At 45.7% G+C, this 22,767-nt stretch overlaps 1 protein-coding gene across 4 annotated transcripts in view; it reads left to right on the top strand.

The window, feature by feature from the left end:
- MASP1 (MBL associated serine protease 1) overlaps positions 1-22,767 on the top strand; it is a 65,880-nt gene that overhangs the window by 36,739 nt on the left and 6,374 nt on the right. For 2 of the 4 annotated variants that reach the window (XM_039850556.1, XM_039850554.1), the window contains 3 exons: positions 5,209-5,346; positions 6,145-6,219; positions 10,231-12,675. In XM_039850556.1, coding sequence (XP_039706490.1) covers positions 5,209-5,346; positions 6,145-6,219; positions 10,231-11,114 — 1,097 coding nt within the window. In that variant the 3' untranslated portion in view covers positions 11,115-12,675. Of the gene's footprint in view, positions 1-1,343; positions 1,663-5,208; positions 5,347-6,144; positions 6,220-10,230; positions 12,676-16,653; positions 16,792-20,236; positions 20,351-21,247; positions 21,434-22,767 lie in introns of those variants that run through there. The other 2 variants (XM_039850555.1, XM_039850558.1) reach the window with 2 other exon arrangements.

Below are 22,767 nucleotides of genomic sequence, written 5' to 3'. Positions count from 1 at the left end.
CCCCGTGTGGGAAAAGGGGGGACATTTTACGGCTTCAACAAAAAGTTTCAGCGAACTTTTACTGGTTGCCTGTGCAGAGGTCTGTGTAGAGAATTCAGATGGGAAAGATGAGGTCCAGACATGGAGGAACTCAAAGCTGGCAGACACATCTACCACCTCCTCCAACACGTGGCTCATGTGTAGTGCTGTTCCCAAGTTCTGCCCAAAGCAAGGGATTATTCAGAAGGAGGAGGTAGAGGAGGAAGTGGGGTGTAGAGGACAGGAGGTGGCTTTGGAGTCAGGAAGTTCTATATTCAAAGCCAGACTCAACCAGTTGAAGGTCCCTAAGCAATTTACTCAAACTCTTTTGGCCTCATTTTCCTGTATTGATTGTTCTGAGGACAAACTGCATTCATGTACATGTCATACCAATAGAGCACCAGGATTAAATGAAAACTTATTTCTTCCCCTCACCCAAACCCCTCACTGGGAAGAGGTTTGGCTTCTCTCATTTACACTTTTGAAAAATAAGAACATTAATAAATTTTTTCCCTGATGAAATACACACACGTTTTATTATAATAGTGGCGTTGACAGAGTGAGGCACTACTATATTTAATGATACCCTTTTATTTGACTTGTATTAGTATACAAAAGGATGCTTGTCATTTTGTGTCAAAAAAAAGAGGAATCTTTTTTTCACCCTAATACGACCTGGTTCTCTCAGCACAGCCCGGATTAGGGCAATAGAAGTCCCTGTTCAGACACACCTGGCATCTAGTCTCGTTCACTAAGTAGGTATTTACTGAGCATCTCTGTCCCAGACATGTGTGGAGTCCTAGGGGAGATGCAAAGATGAACAAGACTAAGAAGTTGAGAGTCCCCAGGGATTGGGGAGAAAGGAGTTGGGAACAAACAGGAAATGTGTATGTGCTATGAGCAAACTTGAACTGGAATAGGATGTGGAAATTACAGGTGGTTGTCCTGGCCCTGCCTCCACCTCGCTGTAGTGACTCAGGACAAATACTGCTCCACTCTGAATGCCATCTGTCAAACAAGGGTTTGGATTAGATGAATGCAAAGCTCTCTCTAGGGGAAGAATGTTATAATTCTCATGAGCTAGGATTTATGACTATGCAAATTCTCAGAATGGTACAAATTCTGTAATCCCAAACTGTCTTTCACACTGGCTGTACCTAAACTGTGCATTCTTAATCAATTTTGGTGGAGTGATTTCTGTATTTCCTGCATAAACCGTTTCTGCTTTGCTTGCTAATTTTTCTCTTCTCTTCTGTCTCCCTTCTTCTCTCTGCTTTCTTTCTCTGTACCCTCTGACCCCTCTTTGATCTTCACCATGGTGGCAGAAACTGAAATGGATGTGGAGAGCAAACTCCAGTCAGAGCAAGTGACAGAGTGAATGACGGGACCCCACACAGTGCAGACATCCAGGAATGGATCACTCACAAGACCCGGGGTCCTAGAGCTACCCCACCCCTCCCCCACCCTGCCAACACTCCATTTCTCATTTCTGTGCGGATTAGAGTGGACGCTGAACAAGGCAACACAGTCTTAAGCAGTTAAAACTCCTGTGTGTATGAAAACAATTCTCCTTTTGAGAGTTCGCCCATTATTCAAACATTACTATGGAAAATAATGAAAAGACAATGTTTTTTGGTTTTTTTTGTTGGTTTTTTTTTTTTTTTTTTAGCATTTCTAAGTGGACTGTACTCTTCTCGGAAAAAAAAAAATAATAACTTTGGTCCTAGAGACACAAGATTTAATATACATTCATATGGCCTTAAATTGACCAGGTCAAAGTGAGCCCTGGTTTCTAATGCAATCCACACTCCAAGTTCGAATGGGCCAGAATGCCTGTGACTTTATGACTTTAATATTTTTATTTGTTGCTACTTTCTTAATAACTGTGAGTGGGTAAAACTAAGAATAACTTATATAGCATGGATTTTTAAAGACCTTATCTTTATGCTCAAAAGTTTCCTTTCCACCTATAACTAACACTGGGCTGAGATGCCATTATTGGACGTTCCTTCCTCTGGGGCTTACAAGTTTTGCATTTCTGAAAATTCATTGATTAAAGGTTTTCAAAAGATAGGTATCACACTTGAAAGCAGCAATCCTCAGCTCTAGTGCTGTGGGACATCACTGGATCATAAACAGTGATAAAGAAAGCCCATATGCTGGAAATCTCTGCTCAGCCTGAACAAAATCTGGGCACATGTATCAGAGAAGCCCTGCATTGCATTATGGCTCTTCAGTCTATTTGTGACAAATTCTGGGGAGGGCAGAATCCTGCAAGGGTGAACAGGGAGCAATCTGGGGACTATGGTGCCATCCTACAGCAGAGGTACCCCGAGAAAGGACATGGGATGGTCACTAAATACAAAGATCAGTTGAATCAATATTTTTAAGCCCAGAAAATATAATGGATAGTGTACTGGGTGTGACAGAGGGGATCATAATTCAGGCAGAAGGTTTGATATGGACTCGAATAATTGCAATACCAAGCAACACAGGATGCATAGATCTGAGCAAGATCAATAAATAAAGGGCATCACAAGGAGAAATTGGAAACAGTTCTATCTGGTTGGAAGAATGAGAAAAAGCTTTTAAGAAGAAGAATTATTCGACCAAGTCCTCGAGGGTGACCAGAGCATGGACACAGCGTTTCCCATGTAGGGAAAGCAGTAGGTGACAGGGAGGCGCAGGCAAGGGTCTGTGGTGCTGGGGCATATAAGTGCACTGAGAAGAAGGAAGAGGAGGAGGCTGGGTGGGAAGGTGGGCCAGTCTCTGGGGCTTGAACGCCAGGCCGAGCCAACTGTGGGTTCTCTAGGAAGCCCGTGGATTATGGCTAAGCATGCTTAAGACAGCGGGTCAAAAATGATGTGTCTGAAGGAAAATAAATGACAGCAAGAGGTGACCATGGAGACAGGACATGGTACATCCCATCCCAGAGAATAATGAGAAAGGGAGGCCAAGGGAATGAGAAAGAGATGGGCTCTTTAATTCCATAGTGTGGAAGTGACCAGAGGAAGCTTTAGAGAAAAGGATAAAACTCTTCCCGAAGCAAAGAAGGTAGACTAGCTAAGGCAGCAGGGTCTGGATATAACCTCTTTGTATCAGGCTCAAGACCCCTCAAAAAGGGAAGTTGTCTGCAGGCCACAGAGACATGGCTCTTTGCCTGCCACTGTAGACTTGGGGAGAAGGTGCACCCCTTCCCTGCTTGCTCTACCCAAGCTGAAGTGACCTCTATTTTCCACTATCACCTCCTTTATGTGGTTGTAGGACCAGCTTTATCAGTGGGCAAAGTTACTTCTCTGGAGTGATATGAAAGCAGGCCTTCAACCCAGAAAATCTCTCCCTGCCACTATTGGCCACGTAATAGGCTCTCAGTGCCTGACAATCTAACCATGTCTTAGACCAACTCTGAAATTCCTCCACCTGGAACTGGATATCAGTTCTTGAAGCTACTTTAAACAAAATGAACTGCTAAACCAAGGTTAAGGGAGTCGAGTAATGTCAAGGTCCAGACACCAATCGATTGCATGTCCTAAAAAAGGAAAAAAAATCTGCTTTGAGACTCAGTTGGGAAATACATTTAAAACTGATGATAGCTTTAAATAATCAATATTATCACCTCCTGTTGCCCTAATGTTGACCTTCATATGCTTTCCTCAGAGAGTAGAGAGTATGTCTACTTTGAGTGATCAAAACAAATGGGAATGATTTGTCCAGGGAGCTGGAGGCCAGGACAAAATACTCACCAGTTCTCCTGGCTTTTGCCTTCCTCATGGGCAGGAGAGACCAACATTTACTCTCATTCTTCACCTGAACTCTGGTCCATCCTGGAGGGCCTTCGATTAGCTATATTTCGAGTTAGATAGCTCTTTGCTCAATCAAATAGATGAATTTGAACTTCTAAAGTTAAAAATCAGATATTTGAAGAGTATCTCAGGGGTAAATTGCCCCCTCTCTGTTACCCAAGGTAAGCAGGTAAAATTCAGAAGAGGGAAACTAGAAATTCTACCAGATACTTAGAATGCAGTCCTCTGAAATTATCAGAAGATTGACAGCTAATATCTACCATTACCCAGCTAATATCGATTGTAGGCTGTTTTAACTAGAAAACATCTTTAAAAACTGTCAGTTTAGTTTACTTAAAAAAAAAAAAAAAAAAAAACACTGAGTTTAAGGTCAGATCTAGTTCTCTGACTATAACTCACTCTATGACCTTAGATCAGTCAAGTCTCCTCTCTGGATTCATCTGTAAAGATGATATTCTAGATTGCCTGCCTTACGGTTCCTTTCTAACTGTGAAGTTTTAGGATTCCTCTAAGATTCTTCAGCTCTGGCATAGGATTTCCTTAGAAGCAAGCACACCACCCCCTAATGGAGACCCATGAAGAGACTCCTCAGCCTTTGACCTGGCTCCTGGCAGATTGTACTGGGCTCTGTCAGTGAGGGCAACTCCCTAAGACCTGGCTGGACTGGCAATTTCTCCTAAAACCTTCTCTTAGGATCTGGGATCTTTGGTCTTATCCTACAGTTCATCCCAAAGTCTAGCCACCAACAAGTAGAAAAAATGAGCAGATGAAGACTAAAAGTCGGTCCGCCCCAACCCCACCTCCTGACTTCTGTGCCTGCGGAAAGCCAGCAGGGTGGGACTGTGTACTTGTGTAGTTAAGTCTCTTTTTGTTTTGTTTTGTTTTGTTTTGCTTTGTTTTTGTTTTTTGTTAAGTTCCAATGTGAGCACATTAATGGCTCTTACTCAGAATGTGGTTGGGTCTGGAAGAACTGAATATTCTTTGGTTCATGTCAGCCAGAATTTTCTTGCAGAGCCACAGGCTTCACGCTTGGGCAGAAGAGGCTAAGAGGATTGCACAATAGAACTGGAAGTCAAGGAAAGGGCCCTGGTGGGGAAGAGATGGGTCTGCTTAAATCTCAGCAGACCTGCCCTTGCCCTGAAACTGACAGCAGGCCAGGTGAGTTAACCACACAGTAGGTGGGAGAGATCTCAAAAGCAGGGCCCCTGGTGACTGCACAGGCTGTGCCCTCCACAATCCCTGGGGCATCATTCTCACAGACTATCACATTGCTTACGAAAGTTCTGTGCAGTACAAAAACTGTACATCTGTATGAGACAGACCCATCAGATGGTCCCAAGAAGAAGAGCAAAGGGTCATTGAGGAGTCTCACTCTCTTCTCTCTCAGTTGCAGACTGTGGAGCCCCAGCAGAACTGAAACATGGGCTGGTCACCTTCTCCACCAGTAATAACCTCACCACATACAAATCTGAGATCAGATACTCCTGCCAGCAGCCCTTCTACAAGATGTTCCACAATATAACAGGTGAGCCCTGCATGCTAAACCAGACCCCTCGCATTCTTTGGGTCTCAAGATTGGGCTGGGGGCTGAAACACCCAGTCAGTTGGACACAGTTTGAGAATAATTGGAAGGAAAAACACTTGGAGATAAGCTTTGCCTCTCCCCGGCTCAGGCCTGTACCCCAAGAGTTAGGCAACCTGGTACCCTGATACCTATACAAAACACATTCACAGCCTCCTGCAGAGAAGGACCCCTTAGGGAGATGGGAAGTCCAACTGGTTCTGCCTCTGCTGCAGACTAGCACCAAGAAAATTCTCTAATTTCCCGCTTCAAAAAGGGAGCAGTGATATACAGAGCTACTGTAGGACTTAAATAAGATGCTAGACGTGAATGTGGTTCATTAAAGAGTTTGTTAAGTGGAGAAGGGAAAGAAGGGCAATGTGCCACAGAGCATCGGGTAAACCGAGGCCTGTGGAATAATGGGAAGTTCCTGCCAGGGGCTGAGCAGGGCCTGGCTGGGAGGAAGCAGCCCTCAGACAGGCAGGAGTCAGATTGCACAGAGCCTTGGACACCATGCTGAAGTATGTGGTGGTTCTTTTCGAAGGCAATGGGGGAAGCTACTGGTGACACTGAGCAAAGGAGGGACATAGAATCTCATTTTAGAAAGAGACTTCAGGTTGCAGAAAGGGAATGGCATCAGGAAGATGACTTGGAAGACTTACAATGATCCCCAATAGAAGAATTAAGAACCCAGATCTATTTTCCAAATGCTATGAATCAATCATTTTCTCCTTTTTCTCCAACCTTTCCTCACTCTCCCAGGTATATATACCTGTTCTGCCCAAGGAGTCTGGATGAATGAAGTACTGGGGAGAAACCAACCCACCTGCCTGCCAGGTACCTCACCATCAAGTTCTCTGTTCAAGGTCTCCCATCAAAGGCCTTCGGGCAGCAGGTGTTCTAGCTGTAAATGGAGCATGGAGTGGGAGGCATGATACTTTGATTGTTTTTTAAGAAATGTCTTCAGAGGGTCAAAGGTCAGAGAAGCCCACCTCACATCTTTTCAAACCAACCAATCTCTATATTCACCTGTTCTATCACATTAGGAGCCTTTCTGTCTCCTCCCTCTACATTTCTGCTCCCTTTGCACCAGGCTTTTCATCCCACACAGTTTGTGTGTGTCAGGAAAATCAAGAAAGTGGGCACTCTGTCCTCAAGCACTCACTGTGCTATAGAGGAAATGAACAACATCAGACCAATAACTACAGGACAGAGTAAGAAGTTCTTTCAAAGAGCAATATGCACGAATCTTACTGACTACTGCATCTCCATGGCTCCCCTAATGACTCCACTTTAAAATGAAAACAGATTTTCAGTAACAGGGAGTATCACTGTGCATACAGATTTAGGGAATATTTTGTGGATATTTGCGTGAGCATTAAAAGTATGGATGATTTGCATTGCAATCACAGTGCATATATATATTCAAATCAACTTATTAGAATATTACATCCCTAAGTGCACACTGTAGGGTTAAACAAATAACCTCGCAAAATTAAATTTATTATTCTCCATACAGAAATTTACACTTTAAAAAAAACAAGAATAGCAGTAATTGAAAGATACAATCATTCAAGATAGCATTGAAGAGCAGTACCAATTCTGTCTGTGTGTTTGCTTGAACTGTAGGAGCTTCACAGTATGGTTGAGTGTTGGGTGGCATTTGTATTTTACTGAACTAGAGTGTTGGATAAGCTGAGATAGTGCATTATTTGACTAGTACATTTTAGTAACCCTCAGTATCACTTAGTAGGCTTCTAGATGTTAGATTAGACATTAAAAGGGAAAGGCTATTGAGTCATCTACCATTATCCTTAAGAACTGAAGAAAGTGTCAGTATTTGGGAATCAGTTCTGCCTATCACAGGAACCGTGGAATCTCAGAGAAGGAGCAAGTCATTGGTTGTCGAGGAGTGGAGGGATGAAGACTGGTTAGAAAGACTTCACCTAGAAGGGCCTTATGCCTAAGAAAGAACTCATGAGCAGGTGGAACAGAGGAAAGGTCAACCACCCACATTCTGCTGATCACCATCATCTCATTTAGGCTTAGCCAGGATAACACTCAAGGGCACAGCTGGCGAAGGCTCGGAAAAGATGGAGAATGGTAGAGTTGTGATAAACTGGAAGGTCAAATCCCCATTTTTCTAAAATACTATGTGGGCCAAAGAAAACAACACTGCAGGTGGATTCCATCCTGGGCAGCCATATTGCAACCTCTGGAAGGGGAAGAAGCACTGAACTGGAAGTCAGGGGACTAGGTCTTCATCCTTATGTTGTCATTTCCTAATTGTGGTCTTTGGTAAGTAATATCACCTCTCTGGGACTAGGAATCCATACCTCAGGAGTAAGGAAGCAGAACCATGTGATCCATGACATGCTACAATTTTTAATGGTCATCATCGTCTATATTTATACAAAGCAACTTGGATACAATAAGTCATGAAATTATTTTAACAGCCGTATTGGGCAGAATGATGGTTTATCATTGGACCAGGCCAGAGATATCAAAATTATATCCTTCTAAAATATTGAGATTGAAACCCAGAAGCAAGCCAGAATGGAGAAAGCCATTTCATTGAGCATCATAATATCTGCCTTTCCAAGGAAACTGTTAAGCAACTATTATTTGCCCCTTATTTTATTTGAGAAAACTAAGGATCAATGAGGTATAACAGTTTGTCCAAGGCTACCCACAGAAAGTTGGGCACAGAGCTCGAAGGTGAATCAAAGACTATGATGTTAACAGAAGCAATGCTGAGCCATTCTTGATTCTGATTATATTTTAAGCCATTGTCATAAACCCAGAGTTCTAGAATATCACATTTTTGTTTTAAGAGCCCTCCCTCAGTACCTCCAGTCTTCTAGAGCCCAAGTCTGACTTCAGCACAGCTGAAGCTATAGTATTTCAAGAATATTCCTTTGTCCCAAGAAAAACTAAATATAAAATGGTATCCACCAAAAAAAAAAAAAATGCCCCATTTCCATGAATCTTCTTAACAGCTTGTTGCATTATTCAACTTATTGGAAGGACAATAGCATAGCAAGAAGATAAATTTTAGTGGAGAAAGTTACACTAGAGTCAGAAGATATGAGCTCTACTTCTGGCTCTGCCACTAATGACTTTGAGTATGTCGCTTGCCTTCTCTGAGCCTCATTTTCTCCATCCATAAATTAGCTGTTCTCCAAGATTCCCCAACTCTGACATTCTGTGAGCTGGGGTATGCCACTGGCACCTTGGTCAGAAAAAGGCACCATTCGGCACTGGCTTTGTTGTGACCATGGACTAAGCCGCAGGCACATCCCTCACCAGATGAGGGCCTTTCAGCACTAGATAAGTTGTGCAGGGCTAATCATATGTTTGCCTTGAGATGTCACCTTGTAGGCTGCTGCTTAGAATTGGGAGTCTTGTCTTTAACTCTGACAGGCCAGACCACAGAGAGTTAGCAAAGGTCATCTCACATCTGGCCTGGGATGAATGACAGGGTGCCTCAGGCTCATGTAAGGAAGCATTTGGCATCAAGAAGAAGAGCATCTGAAAGGCATTAGTTTGCTGAAAGCCTAATGTTTGCCAAGAAAACTCAAATGATCTTTTCTCTTTAAAGGATTGTTGATAGTTTTCAGGGCCAAGGAGAGTAGCCTGGCCATTTGCAACCAAGAGGAGGCCCATGCTCATAACCAGGCTTTCCTCCCAGGCCTGAAAAGTAGGCTGGGAAGAGCCCATGTGAAATTTCTCTTAGCCAGTGGGGTGGGGCTGATACTGAAGACCCTCTGCTCATGAGCCAAAGGTGTTTGGCTGCAGGAGGCTGGTGGTGCATGTGCATGCTCAGGGTACAACTCAGTGGAATGAAGTTTGATCAGACCTTTCTTCTTCCCCTGAAGGTACTACAGGGTTCCTGGGTGCAATGATGGGTGGCTCAGAGCAGGGCCCATGCATCATTGCTTGTAGATTATGCCACCTTTCCCTAACCTTAGATGCCTTAGGTGTTCATTCATAACATGAGTTCTTTATGCTAGAGAAGAAAAGGTTAGAGAGCCCATGACCACAACCTTTACATGTAATGAGGCATTATGGGATGCAAGATGAGACATTGATCTTAGAATCTAGTTAAGTCCCTGATACTTACCTTAATAGCCATGCGACCTTGGGCAGGTCACTTAATCTCTGGAGTTTTACTTATATATAAAATGACCAAAGCAAATGAAATAAAAATCTAAGGAATTTGGAATTTGAAGAATCCTTGGAGATCATCTTGATCAACTGCCCCATTTAGCAGATCAAATTTCCCCAGAGAGGGAAATTTATTTACCTAGAGTCACACAGAACATAAGAGAGAAAAGCCAGGTCAAGGCCTCAGGTATGTTGGCTCCCAGTCCACTGTTTGCTGTAACCTGCTAGGCAGTCTTTAATTCCTTCCATCTCTCAAAGCCCATGACCTATGGTTTTCAAAAGTTTTCTAAGTACCCACAGTTTGGACTACTTCTGGGATATGAGATGCCTTGCTAGAGAAAAACGGGGAAAGGTGATCACGGTTAAAGACAGGCCAGGCTCGACATGGTCCAGGCCAAAAGTGATCCTGGCTAGAAATGCTTCAAGGTGGTGAAGATCCATACATGAAATGGCCTGGTTCATAGATGGCCCTGGCTACAGAAGGCCAGACTAGAAAGACTTAGGCCAAAAATGACCCACACAGAGCTCTCCCAGGCTCGTGTGGCCCTGTGATGTAGAGTAGGGTCCCGAAGTGGCATAATCTACAGTGGGTGAGATGTGTATTTCTCTTAGTGGCTCTTCTCACATGGCTGACCTGACCAGTCTCTGTCTCTTGTCCCCACTCCCTCCTTCTCCTTACAGTGTGTGGTCAGCCCTCCCGCTCTCTGCCAAACCTGGTCAAGCGAATCATCGGGGGCCGAAATGCTGAGCCCGGCCTCTTCCCATGGCAGGCCCTGATAGTGGTGGAGGACACCTCCAGGGTGCCAAACGACAAGTGGTTTGGGAGCGGGGCCCTGCTTTCTGAGTCCTGGATCCTCACAGCAGCCCACGTGCTCCGCTCCCAGCGCAGAGACAACACAGTGACACCGGTCTCCAAGGAGCATATCACTGTCTACCTGGGCCTGCATGACATACGGGACAAATCAGGAGCAGCCAACAGCTCAGCTGCCCAAGTGGTGCTCCATCCAGACTTCAACATCCAGAACTACAACCACGACATAGCTCTGGTACAGCTGCAGGAGCCTGTGCCACTGGGACCCCATGTCATGCCCATCTGCCTGCCAAGGCCCGAGCCTGAAGGCCCAGCACCCCACATGCTGGGCCTGGTGGCTGGCTGGGGCATCTCCAATCCTAACGTGACGGTGGACGAGATCATCAGCAGTGGCACACGGACGTTGTCAGATGTCCTACAGTATGTCAAGTTACCCGTGGTGCCACACGCCGAGTGCAAAACCAGCTACGAGTCCCGCCTGGGCAACTATAGCGTCACAGAGAACATGTTCTGTGCTGGCTACTATGAGGGTGGCAAGGACACATGCCTTGGAGATAGTGGTGGGGCCTTTGTCATCCTTGATGACTCAAGCCAGAGCTGGGTGGCCCAAGGCCTGGTGTCCTGGGGGGGCCCTGAAGAATGTGGCAGCAAGCAGGTCTATGGAGTCTACACAAAGGTCTCCAACTATGTGGACTGGGTGTGGGAGCAGATGGGCTCCCCACAAGGCCTGGGGGAGCTCCAGGTAGAGCGGTGAGCTGGCTGGCCTCCTGAGGGCCTGCCTGCCCTGCCCCAGCTGAATTAGGCTGACCACACACTTCCGACGGCACACTCCATGTTATTCACCAGACTAATGGAACGGAACATGCTGCTCCCATCCTCCTGAGACAGCCAAGGACCGTGAGAGACAGCAGTGTGGCACAGGACAAAGTCTCCACACAAGAGACCTGAGTCCATGGCCCCGGGACAGTCCCTCCCCATCTCCAGGCCTCACTGTCTTCAGCAACACAAGGGAGCTGGATGCCCAGGCCAGTCCTAGCACTCCTCTCCAGGACCACTTTACCCCACTGACATTATTCACTCCTATTCACTTATCAAACCCACTGTTGGTGTCACCGGGCCTGATTTTTAGAAAACGTTTCCTTACGTTGAGTTGAAATCTGAGTTTAGATATTTTCCCAACTCTGTCCTTCTTGGCACAGACAAGTCTAGTCCCTCCTCTAGGAGAAAACCACTCAGGTTTGGGGAGATAGGGGTCATACCTCCAAAGCCCCTCCGTCCTCATGTAAGCCCTGCCCAAAATCTTCTTGCAATCCAAGCCTTAACCCTTATGTTGCCTGTTCAAGGGATTTCAAAGGACAAAGAGAAAGCTGGGAAGGTTTGGGTGACTGGGGGCGGGGGGTGGGAGAGTAGCAGTGGGAGGCTCCCCAACCCTGTTAAATTCATATTGTCAACTCAGAGACACGTCATTTGGGCCCTCTCAAATACCAGCTGACAGCCCGGTGAGACCACACCTGCCATTCCAGACAAGCCTGAAGCAACCTTCTAGCCTTGAAATATGTCATCGGAAAAGACTGCCTGAGCCCCAGCCCCAGGCATAAAGACTCATCTGGATCATTTGGAAAAAGAGAAGGCCCACACTGTGCCCTGCTGTACTTCTGGGCAGGAAAATGGAAAAAAAGTTGGGCCCAGAATGTTTGGAGCGACCTGCTCCCACCAGGCTGCCCAGGGTACCCACAGTCTGAGCTCTTCAGAGAATTCACCCAGCATGGATGTTCAGAGGGATGAACTCCTCCAGCTTCCAGGGAAGCAGAGACTTGCCCGCGAAAGGTCGGTGAGAAGAGACAGAGCCAGGAGTCTTGGGCTCTAGCCCCAGCTCTGCCCGCAAGTGGCAGTATAACCTTTGACTAATCACTTTCCCTCTCTGGGCTTCAGTTTCTCCATCTGTAAAAGGAAGGTACTAGATCCCTCTCAGGGTCCTTCCAGCTCCAACACTCCGACTGCCAGCAGCCTGTCCCTGGCGCTCATGGGGCTGATGGTCCTCCTTCTCCCAGAGCTTGCTCTCCTGGGATTCTCCATCCATGAAAAACAGCCACAGAAGCCCCTGAGAAGGGAGTCCAAGAGAATAATTGGGAAGTGTCCACTTTTCTAATCGGTTCATGAAACTACACTCCTATGTCTATGAATGGTGCATATAGAGAATGCTGTACATTGTATATTTTATATCACATGCTTCACTACTCTGTAAGGTGCCTCTGCACTGTTTCTCCTGTCAGGGGTCTAAAGTGGAAATAAACCCTCTGTGGATAATCAACAGACTTCATCTGAGGATTTGGTTATTGTTGATGTTTGTTTTGTTTCGACTCTTTAAAGAGAAACTGCCCCACCACCCCCATTAAGCCAAAACTTCTCCCATCACAGAAAAAGTAGTTTTTGTCGTGTAGACATCATCTAAGAAGGAGTGATGGGGAATGGGGTTGGTTATTGACATGTGCCCTCTCAGAGGCCCATATTCCTTCATTGCATTGCACTGCCTGCTATTCAAGTCCTTGCCTTCAAAGAGCTCAAACTAGCATGCAAGGCAAGATTCTGTGCACCTAGGTGTCACACAGACAAAAGGAGATAAATGTCATCAGAGGAATGGAGACTGCAGTATTATGGGAACTTAAAAAAGCAAGAAATCCATACAGCTGAAGGGGATCTGGAGAGCTTTGCAGAAAGTTTGCACTGGGAGATGGAGGGGAGAAGCAGAGTGGACAAAGATCAAGCAGGAAAGCATGCGGTGAGTGGAGCGGGAGCAATGAATTAAGGGAGAGTGGAAAGAATCTTAAGAGCCGTACTGTCTGCACTCTGTCCTGTACGTCGTGCTTGTCTAATTTGGGGGTATATCAGAATTACCTGGTATTCTTGCTAGAAATACAGATTCTTTGGTCTCATGCCTAGGAAATTCTGAATCGGCAGGTCTGAGGATGCGTAGCATGGTGTGGAAAGTGGGGTTAGGGGCGGAGAGGGGACTGGGCGAGGGAGAGCAGCTGAGAAGCTACTGTAATGATTCTAGAGAGATGGCAAAAACCCACCAGACCTAGGCTGTGACAGTGCAGATGTCGGAGGAGGGGGGAGAGTAAAAACATTTAAGCAGTGTATTCAGCAGGGCTTGGTGCAGGTGCAGACTGTGGGGCTGTACAGACTAACCTATTAGTGAGAGCTCTCCATGGGATACGTTCTTGCTGTGCCTTTGTTTGGAGACTGCATCGTAATGAAAATGTCATGCTTTTTACGCTACTGAGAACTAAAAGAATCCTAAATTATGTTTCATATTTTATATGTAACTGCTTTCGAGAGTTATCATGTATCGTGTTGTATTATATTTTGGATTTTTACTTTCCTCTAGATATTCAGACTGTACGTTGTGACATATCGAGACACTGAGGTGTCATGAGGTTATATGGAGAGAGCAGACTGTGACATAGAATGGAGGAGACACATTACTCTCTGCTTCTCCTGGTGACTTTTTACTGATTTAGTGGCTTATTGAATATGAGGTTTCAGGAAAGGGAGGCAACAAGAGTGAGGCCCATGCAGACATTAATAGACATCTGTAATCACAAAGGGGAGAGGGCTGGTGTGGGGTGGAGACCAGGGCTTAGTTTTCCTGTGCTCAAAGAGTCTATGTGCAGTCCAGCTGGAGAAGCAAGGAAGGCATATCTCAGAGGAGAAGGCAGATTAGAGACACTGATGTGAAATCTATCAGGGTATAGGTGGTGTGGTAGCATGGGAGGAGATTGTATTATCTACTGAATATATGCAGGAAAAAAAAGGGGGGGGTTGGGGATGAGGGCCAAACAAGGGAGACACCAGCATGGGAGGCACAGAGAAGAGAAAGAAGAGATAAAAACAGAGATCAGAAACATAGGAAGAGAAGTCCTTCAGAAGACAAGGAGAGAAAGTGTCAAGAGGGATGAAAAGTAGTCAACAGTTCCACAGGCTAGTCTGGAGGAACACCTCCAGGCTGAGTGTTCCCCAGGGACAGGGACCCCGTCATCACTGCCACCTGAGAAAGGAGCCAGGGAACAGACCAGGTGCTGGTGTTTAAGGTCCCTAACCCTCCCTCTCGCCTCGTCCTCTTCCTCCTCTCTCTCCCTTTCTCTATGTCTCCCTTCCTCCCTCCCTTTTCCTTCCTTCTCTACCTCCCTCTCCAGTCTTCTCTTAAGTTTGTATCATTTTTCCTAAGGCAGGAAACTGCCTTTACATCCTTCTTCTTTATGGCTTAGAGTAAAATGTATATGCTCAATTCTCCAGGTTTTGGCTCCTTGAAACCTACAAGTCTTTTACCACAACCCTTTCAAATGAACGTTTGTATTTCTAGACTTTGGTTTGTGCTTTGCTCTTTCAAAAGTCAAAGCTGTATCTGGCCTCACCTAAAACAATAATGCTCCAGTTTCAATAGCGAGGAGTCACAGGGCAAGGAGACTTCCTAGGGATGAAGAATACATGAGATTAAATTTCAAATAGTATCTATCTATACATGTATACATCACTCTTAAACTTCCATTTATTGGCCCAGGGCCATTCTGTCTCCATCTCTGGTTGTGGATCTATTAAATTTTCAAGTGGCCTCTTTACTTCCAAGTGTATACAGAGCTTTGTGCTTCCAATTCTGCCTCCAAAGGCAAAGGAAGGATGTGGAGACTGAGTGTCGACTCTTCTTTCTAGAAGCTCGACCGTGGAAGGGAAGGGAAAGAGAGACTGAAATAAACAGGAAGCAAGGAAAGTAGAAGTTTGATCTTAGGATGAGAAGCTCTGACCATATTTTAGAGGCATAAACAAAGGAGAGATGCAAAATACAGGAAAGGGGTGAGAATCCCCAAAGCCAGGTCCCCAAGAGTTTGGAAGCGAGGAGATCCAAAGCCCAAAATTAATTCTGAAGAGAAGAAAGTTTACAGAGGAAGCAGATGGAGAGGGGGATCTTTGGGGGAGATCGTACCCGGTGAGCTCTGAGTATCTTCTGGGAATGGGGACAGGAGGTTAGCTTGGGGCAGCTGGCTGAGAGCAGGTAGAATTGTTGATGCTGGGAGATGCTGAAGAGGCAAATAAGGTTGCAGAACATTCATCTCAGATTTCCCCAGCCCTACTCAGCAGCCTGGTGACAGTTACTGAGAGAAGAAGGCAGATGGCTGCCTGGATCCAGGACTTAAGGTATGAGGGCTCAGGGAAGTCATGTAGTGCTGGCCAGAGTGGAGAAAGCCCAGAGCCGGAAGTCAGGGGACATAGAAGTAAAGTCTTGCCACTAACTTATCAGATAACTTTTGGCAAGTTAATTTGTTTCTCTAGGCCTCAGTTTCTTTAGCAGCGTGGTGAAAGGGATAGACTAGGTGGCCTCCAAGGGCTGTTCAGCTGTAAAGTTTGTGTGTGTCTTTGTCAGTGAATCCAGGTCAGTGAAAACAGGGTATGGAGCAGGCAGACCCTGCTGAGAAACGGGAGTGGGGTTTCTTCAAAGGTCCCGAGGCAGGGCTTCGCCAAGGAGGAGAGATCTCTGTGGACAGGGCATGAAATTTCTTTATTAGTCAGGTCTCTTTCATTTTAAGTGACAGAAACACAACATAGACACCTTCAGGGGGAGAACAAGAGAGCGAGAGCAAGAAAGAGCCAGAGAGAGGGGAGAGAGAGGGAGGGTCTGGGATAGAGAGAGAGAGAGAGAGAGAGAATTATAGGCTCATATAGCTAAAAAGTCTATATCGAAAAGCTTCGGGTATGGTTAGATCAAGGAGCTCGAATACCAGAATACAAGCTCGCTTTTGCTTCACTCATCTTTTAGCTCGACTTTTCTCCATTAGCATCATTCTCAGCAGACTCTCCATGAAGTAATTGCTGGCAGATCTGGGCTCCTAGCCAGCAGCTTAGCCAGCTAGAATAGGCCTTAACCCAGCAGAGAAAGGCCTTCTCTTTCTCTAATATACTCAGCAAAACTCTCAAGTCAGGTTTTCATTGGCCTGGCCTGACTTTCTTTCCCATGTCTGAACAACTTCTGTGACCAGAAGATGAAGCACTTTAATTAGTCAGGTCTGGGTCACATTTCTACCCCTAGAACCAGAGGTAAAGTCATTTTAACCCAGGATATATGGACTGAGAATGGAAGAAGAGTAGCTTCCAGAGGAAAATTGGGGTGCTATCACTGAAAGGGGCAATGAATGCTGGATGGTCAAAAAATAACAGAGGTCCCTAACAAAGGGTGATAAACTGGCAAAGGGCAAAATGGAGCCCAATGTGTGATCTGTCCCTCCCTTCCTTGGCTGCAGTGTGTGGGCTCCCCAAGTTCTCCCGGAAGCTGATGGCCAGGATCTTCAATGGACGCCCGGCTCAGAAGGGTACCACACCCTGGATTGCCATGTTGTCACACCTGAGTGGGCAGCCCTTCTGTGGGGGCTCCCTTCTAGGTAAGGAGATGGTGGAAGGGATGGGGGGCCCAGGGTTAAGGGCTACAGTGGAAATGAAGGGACCTGACCCTCTTTCTGTAGACTGATCAAGATTTCTCCACTGAGAATCACTGTCCACACTAGCAGCAGGGCTCAGAAATACAGTGTGGTAGAAAGAGTCCTTAGCTGGACCCAGGAGATGTATGTTCCTATTCTAGCTGGCTCCTTTAGTCAACAAACTCCTCCTGAGTCCTGGTCAGTTTCTAGCCCTGGGAAGAGTAAGATAGGCAGCCCCTCAAACATATCCCAGGGTGTATGGACTGCAGACCCATCCAGGCCTGGTGCCTCTCCTTGGAGGCACTTACGTGTAGCTCAAAAGTGAGGCATACCGGAACTGTGGGATCAGGTGGAATCAAGAAACTCACCTTGATGAAGTCAGGGGAGTGGGGATTTACAAAGGCCTTGAATGACCTGATTAGGAATTTAGATTTTATCCTGAACACTGCTGGTTGATAAGCATGTTCTGGAAAAGTTCTCTCCAGGGGCGATGTGGATTGAAAGCAGGGTAGATCTGGAGACCAGAGGTTCAGTGAGGAGAGAGAAGTCATTAGCTTCAGAATAAGGACAAGAGATGAAGGATGGAAATGAGGCAGCTTCCAAAGTATTAAGAAATAGGAATTTCAGAGTTTTGTAATGGATTGAATGTGGTGGGAGTAGGAGCAAGGGCAGGAAAAGAATGGCTGACAGATCTTCCTGCCACAGTTTGATTTAAACAATCTAAAGTCCATTTCAGCTCTGACATCATAAAAGAAAAAAAATTAATAGCACTCTAGAGTCCCCCGCCAGTTCCTGATTTGATCCTATCACAGAGGAAGAAGGCCTAGATGGGTCTACATCTGCCTGGGCAGCTCCTGGGCTGCAGGCCTCACCTCTCACTCACCCACTTCCTCCAGGATGCAATCAGGTGAGGACAGTTCCCCACAGGGATCCCCAAGGGGAGGCATCAGGCCTGGACAGGGCTGCTGTCCATACACCCTGGGATACATGAGATGGCAACCAGGTGTTAGACCTCCTCTGCAAAGAATTGATCTTAGAATTCCCACAAATACAAAGATGAATGATCCCACTCTGTAGAGCCACCCAAAGGGACATGGAGAGTGAGCACAGCTGTGATGCGCAGCCCTGTAAGAAGCAGGCAAGAGAAAGGACCAAGGACAAGAAGAGGGGTTAGAAAGACAAAGGTAAAGAGGACAGAAAGAGAGACAGAGAACATGAGAAAGACCTGGAAAATAAAAGAGAGAAACAAATATGATGAGAGGAAGAGAGGCTGATAGTTCATGGATATCCAAGAGAGAGAAGAAATCAGGAAAGACAGAAAAGCAGGGAGGAACCTAAAGGGAAGAAAGGGAGATGGTGAGGAGGAGCGGGCGGGGAAAAAGGAGGGAGCGAGACTGCTTCATTAAGCATTGCTTATTTTTGTTAGAAAGTGAGTAAAAGAGATGGATTCTGTGCCCTCAGTTTTAAAAATCAGTGCATATTTGTATAGTCATTCCTCGGTATTCCCAGAGGATTGGTTCCAGGACCTACCCCCTCAGCTACCAAAACCTGCAGATGCTCAACTCCGTTATTGAAAATTGTGTAGTATTTACATATAACCTACGTACATTTTCCTGGATACTTTAAATCATCTCTAGATTATACCTAATACAATGTAAATACTATGTAAATAGATATTATACTGTATTGTTTAGAAAATAATGACCAAAAAAAAAAGTCCGTACATGTTCAGACACAGGCAACCATCCTAGGATTAACTGCATAGTACATGTCAGTAACAATGCAACTTTCTTTTCCAAATATTTTCAGTCCATAGTTGGTTGAATCTGTGGATGTAAAACCAGCAGAGGGCCAAGTGTATCTACTGCATGTTTATTCCCTATTATTTATGTTTCGAAGATGTTAGAAGTCGACCTCTCTATCCTCATCCAAGCTACAAGTTCTCTCATGCTGTGCCTTGCACAGTCACCTAATCTAGAATTTCTCTTCTTCTCAGTTTTATAGAGAGAGGGAGGGATGGGAAAGGGCAGAGGAAGCAGAAAAGGGCCTGAGGGACAGAGGAAGGAGGGAAGGCACCACATTTCAGTGTCCACACTGAAGGCTGCGTACAGGGAACCTGGCTCTGGAACTCCGAGAGTATTTGCAGAGCTAGGAGCCAAAGCCTCATTTCCGGACTCACCATTACACACCCCTAGATTCATGTAAATGGCCCAGAGCCCTGCTCTGAGGCAGGCTCTCCTGCCTGGCTGGCTAGCACATCCCATTTTATCCATCTAGAAAATTCTGCCAACAGCCCCCAGCTGTGGCCAGAGACCAAAAATGTCCCCAAGGGAAAGAAAGTGGGTTATATGGAGCTCTATCCAGAACCCAGTAGCCAGAGCACATAGCTGCTCCTGAGAGGGCCACGTTGAGCCTGGAACCTGCTCCAGAAAAGTACCTCTGCCTGGAACTCTAAACTATGCCCTGATGCCCCCACCCAAAAGTCCTGGTGCCTTCCTTTCTGTTTGGTTAATCTGGTTATGTATGCCTCTGGTTATGGACTTGTCATCTGCTCCACCTTAAGGATGATCCAAAGTCGAATCCTATATTAAGCAAAGGGGAGGAACCTGTCTATTGAGGAGATATGAGAAATGCTCTAGGTCGACCATCAAGATACCAAAGGTCTGGCCCTGACCTACCGCTAACCTTCTCAGTGGCCCTAGACATCCCCACTTGACACCAGGATCCATAACTATAAAATGAGAAGCTAGAATCAGAGCAGTAGAATCATCTGGAGAACTTTAAAATATACTTGTGCCTGTGCCCCACTCCCATGACTTAGCTGGCGTGGCTTCAAGCCTAGGCATTATTTTTTTTGTTTTGTTTATTAAATTCCCCAAGTGATGCTAATGTGCACCAGCAGCTGAGAAGCACCATGCTACATCAGCGCTTTTCAAACTTTAGTATGCATAAGAATTACTTGAGGATCTTATTAAAATCCCCAGATTTTCCTACTGAAGGCAGATTCCAATTCAATAGATCCGAGATGGGGCCTGAGAGTCTGCATTTCTAAGAAGTTTCCAAATGAGGTTGTTGCTGATGGTACAGGGACCAAAAGGCCTGAAGAGTGGCCAGTGAGCACCAGGTTCTTTGTAGACCTACATGGGGCTATCTGGAGCTCACAAACCCTATGGTGTAAGGAAACCCTGAAATCTTGTTTAGGATGTTCAGTCTTGGCTTTAGTTGGAATAGGCAGATAAAATCACAGATTTAACTCCTCATCTTTAGATTAGGATGTGAGTGTCTAACCTGGGACGGTGAAATGCAATAGAGAGGGGTATCCTGGATAGTCTGAAGGCCCTCAGCTTGAGACAGTAGGAGGCTGGATGGGGCAGTGCCGGGCAGTGTGTGTGTACACTTCTGTCCTCAGGCTCCAACTGGATTGTGACCGCAGCTCACTGCCTCCACCATTCACTGAATCCAGAGGACCCAAGCCCACTTGACTCATACCTGCTAAGCCCTTCTGACTTCAAAATCATTGTGGGTGAGTGAGGGGCAAGCTGATTCCTGAAGCCAGTTGTGAGTTCTGGGAATGTGGTGTGTTCACTCACTCACCAGGGCAGGATACCTGGGATGAAGAATGAGCTGGGTTTGGGGTCCAGGGGCCTGAGTGAAGCCCAGGCCAGTGATTTCTAGATGGCGGGACTATGAGAAAGTCATTGAAGTCTAGGCCTCTGTTTTACAACGGTAAGATAAAGAGCCCAGTCTAGATCATTTCCAAAGATGCTTCAGGCTTCTATGAATCCATGGCTTCAAGTGGATCATACACATACAATCTAAGTTTCCCCTTCTCTTTATAAAATCAAGACCACCAGCTGATTAAATTCGGTTCAACACTTACCTGCAACACTATGCCAGCATCTAAGGACACGAGTATAATTAAGATCCAGCTCCTGCCCACAAGGAGCTTACAGTCTAATAAAGGAATAAAATATGAGTGCAAAGACCTCTAAGTATAAGAAAGAAAGCAGTAAGTTCTGTAAGAGAGAAACAGGTAAAGTGTCATAGGAATTCTGAGGGAAAAGACTTCTAACTGAAAATTCTAACTCAAGAACTGGAGAGGTTTCATGGAGGAAGCAACACATGATCCAAGCACTGAAGGGTGATTATATGATTTGAACATGTGGAAATGAGCACTGGAATGAGTATTATAAGGCAATGGGATCAGGTCATGAAGAAAGACAGGGCTGGGAGCCCAAGAGAATACATGCAGAAGGGTAGGGAGGGTGGGATGGCTGGGGAAAGGGGTGTTGGGGAGTAAAAGAGTTAAGGCTGGAAACAGACTGCTTGCAGCAGGGTGCTGACAGGGAGCAAGGTGTGTATGACCTTATCCTCTGTGCCTCTATTACCCCCATGTCTCGTGTGCCTTCTTCTTGCCCAGGCAAGCATTGGAGGCTCCGATCAGATGACACTGAACAGCATCTCAGGGTCCAACACATCTTACTCCATCCCATGTATGACCCCAAGACATTTGAGAATGACGTGGCTCTGGTGGAGCTGTCACAAGACCCAGTGCTGAATGACTTCGTGATGCCTATCTGTCTACCTGAGAGGCCCCCAGGGGAAGGTACCTCTCCCTACCCCTGATCTTGCCTCTGCAGAAAAGCAGGTGCCTCCACAGAGACCTCTTCTCCAGCGTTGGTGAGGCTCTGGTGCCAACTGAGCCAGCTGACAGTGTCTGTGCTACCCCTCAGCTGCCTCCCACAAAACAGCTAAGTCAGAACTGGTTCCAAAGCACACACAGTAAACAGGCAGGTTTGACCAGTACTGTAAGTACTACATCAGTTGGAGTCCAGACAGGAAAACGAAAACTAGACTAGTTATCATAACAGAGAGAATTTAATATAGGGCATTGGAGGACTAGAGAAGTGAAGGGGGAATGCTGAGATAATAGAGATAGTACTTGCAGAAGAAATCACCACTCCTGGGGCTGGAGCAACAAAGAGGGTGGACTTATAGACCCTAGAAGCGCGGACAGGGCCCTGTGCAGCAGGATCTCAGACTCCCGTGGAAGAGGCCCCGTGCTGATGTTGCTAGGGAAATAGCTGGAACCAACCATCGCTGAGGTGAAGAACCATTGCTAGGGTGACGCCAATAGTAATAGCAAGACTTCCTCCTATTTTCAGAATCCCCCTGACGAAGCAAAGCTGTCATTTCAGAGTCTCATCCACAGCATCACAAAGCAGAGTATAGAAGGATAAGTTTGGAGCCGAGGGACAATAACTTAATCACCAGCATAGGTTTGAACTCCCATGCCACTGTTTCCTAATTGATTGACTTTGAGGAAGTTGCCAAACCTCAAGTCTCTTGGCTCTACACTAAGGATAATACCCCATCAGGTGATTGTGACATGTAAATGAAATAATATACTCAAATGTGTCCAACCCGGGGCAGCTGGCTTCCCTTTCATTCTGTTCTAAATTCAGTGGTGATACATCATAGTTAAACTCTTTTAGTTAAAAAAAAAAAAAAAGTTATTAAAAAATGGCTGAATGGAATCTAAGAAGTATTTCGGGGAAGTGAGCCATCAGGAAAGGCACAGATACAGCTCTGATAAATCAGATGCCACATACCTATCATGTACCAGTTGCTTTACATTCATTAATTTATTTACTACTTATAAAAGTCTTGTGAGGTGGTATTGGAGTCCCATCTTCTAGATGACAAAACCGAAGGTCAACAAGTAGAGTGACTTACCCAAGATACAGCTTATAAGAAACAGGTTTGGGGCTAGAATCCAGGTTTTTTGACTTAAAGCCCAATGCTGTTTTCAGGATCCAGGCTTTTTTTTCAAATGAAGAAATAAGTGCTCTATCAGTACCCAGCCCTTTCCCACAACCCCAAGATTGGTCAACTTCATAGACTTCTAAAATATCAAAGTTGAGGAGTTGGGGGAAATAG

This window comes from Pteropus medius, unplaced genomic scaffold (assembly GCF_902729225.1).
Source record: "Pteropus medius unplaced genomic scaffold, Ma_sr-lr_union100, whole genome shotgun sequence".
NCBI classification, from domain to species: domain Eukaryota; kingdom Metazoa; phylum Chordata; class Mammalia; order Chiroptera; family Pteropodidae; genus Pteropus; species Pteropus medius.
Note: the sequence above shows the minus strand (reverse complement) of the source record. Positions and strands in the feature narration are given on the sequence as shown.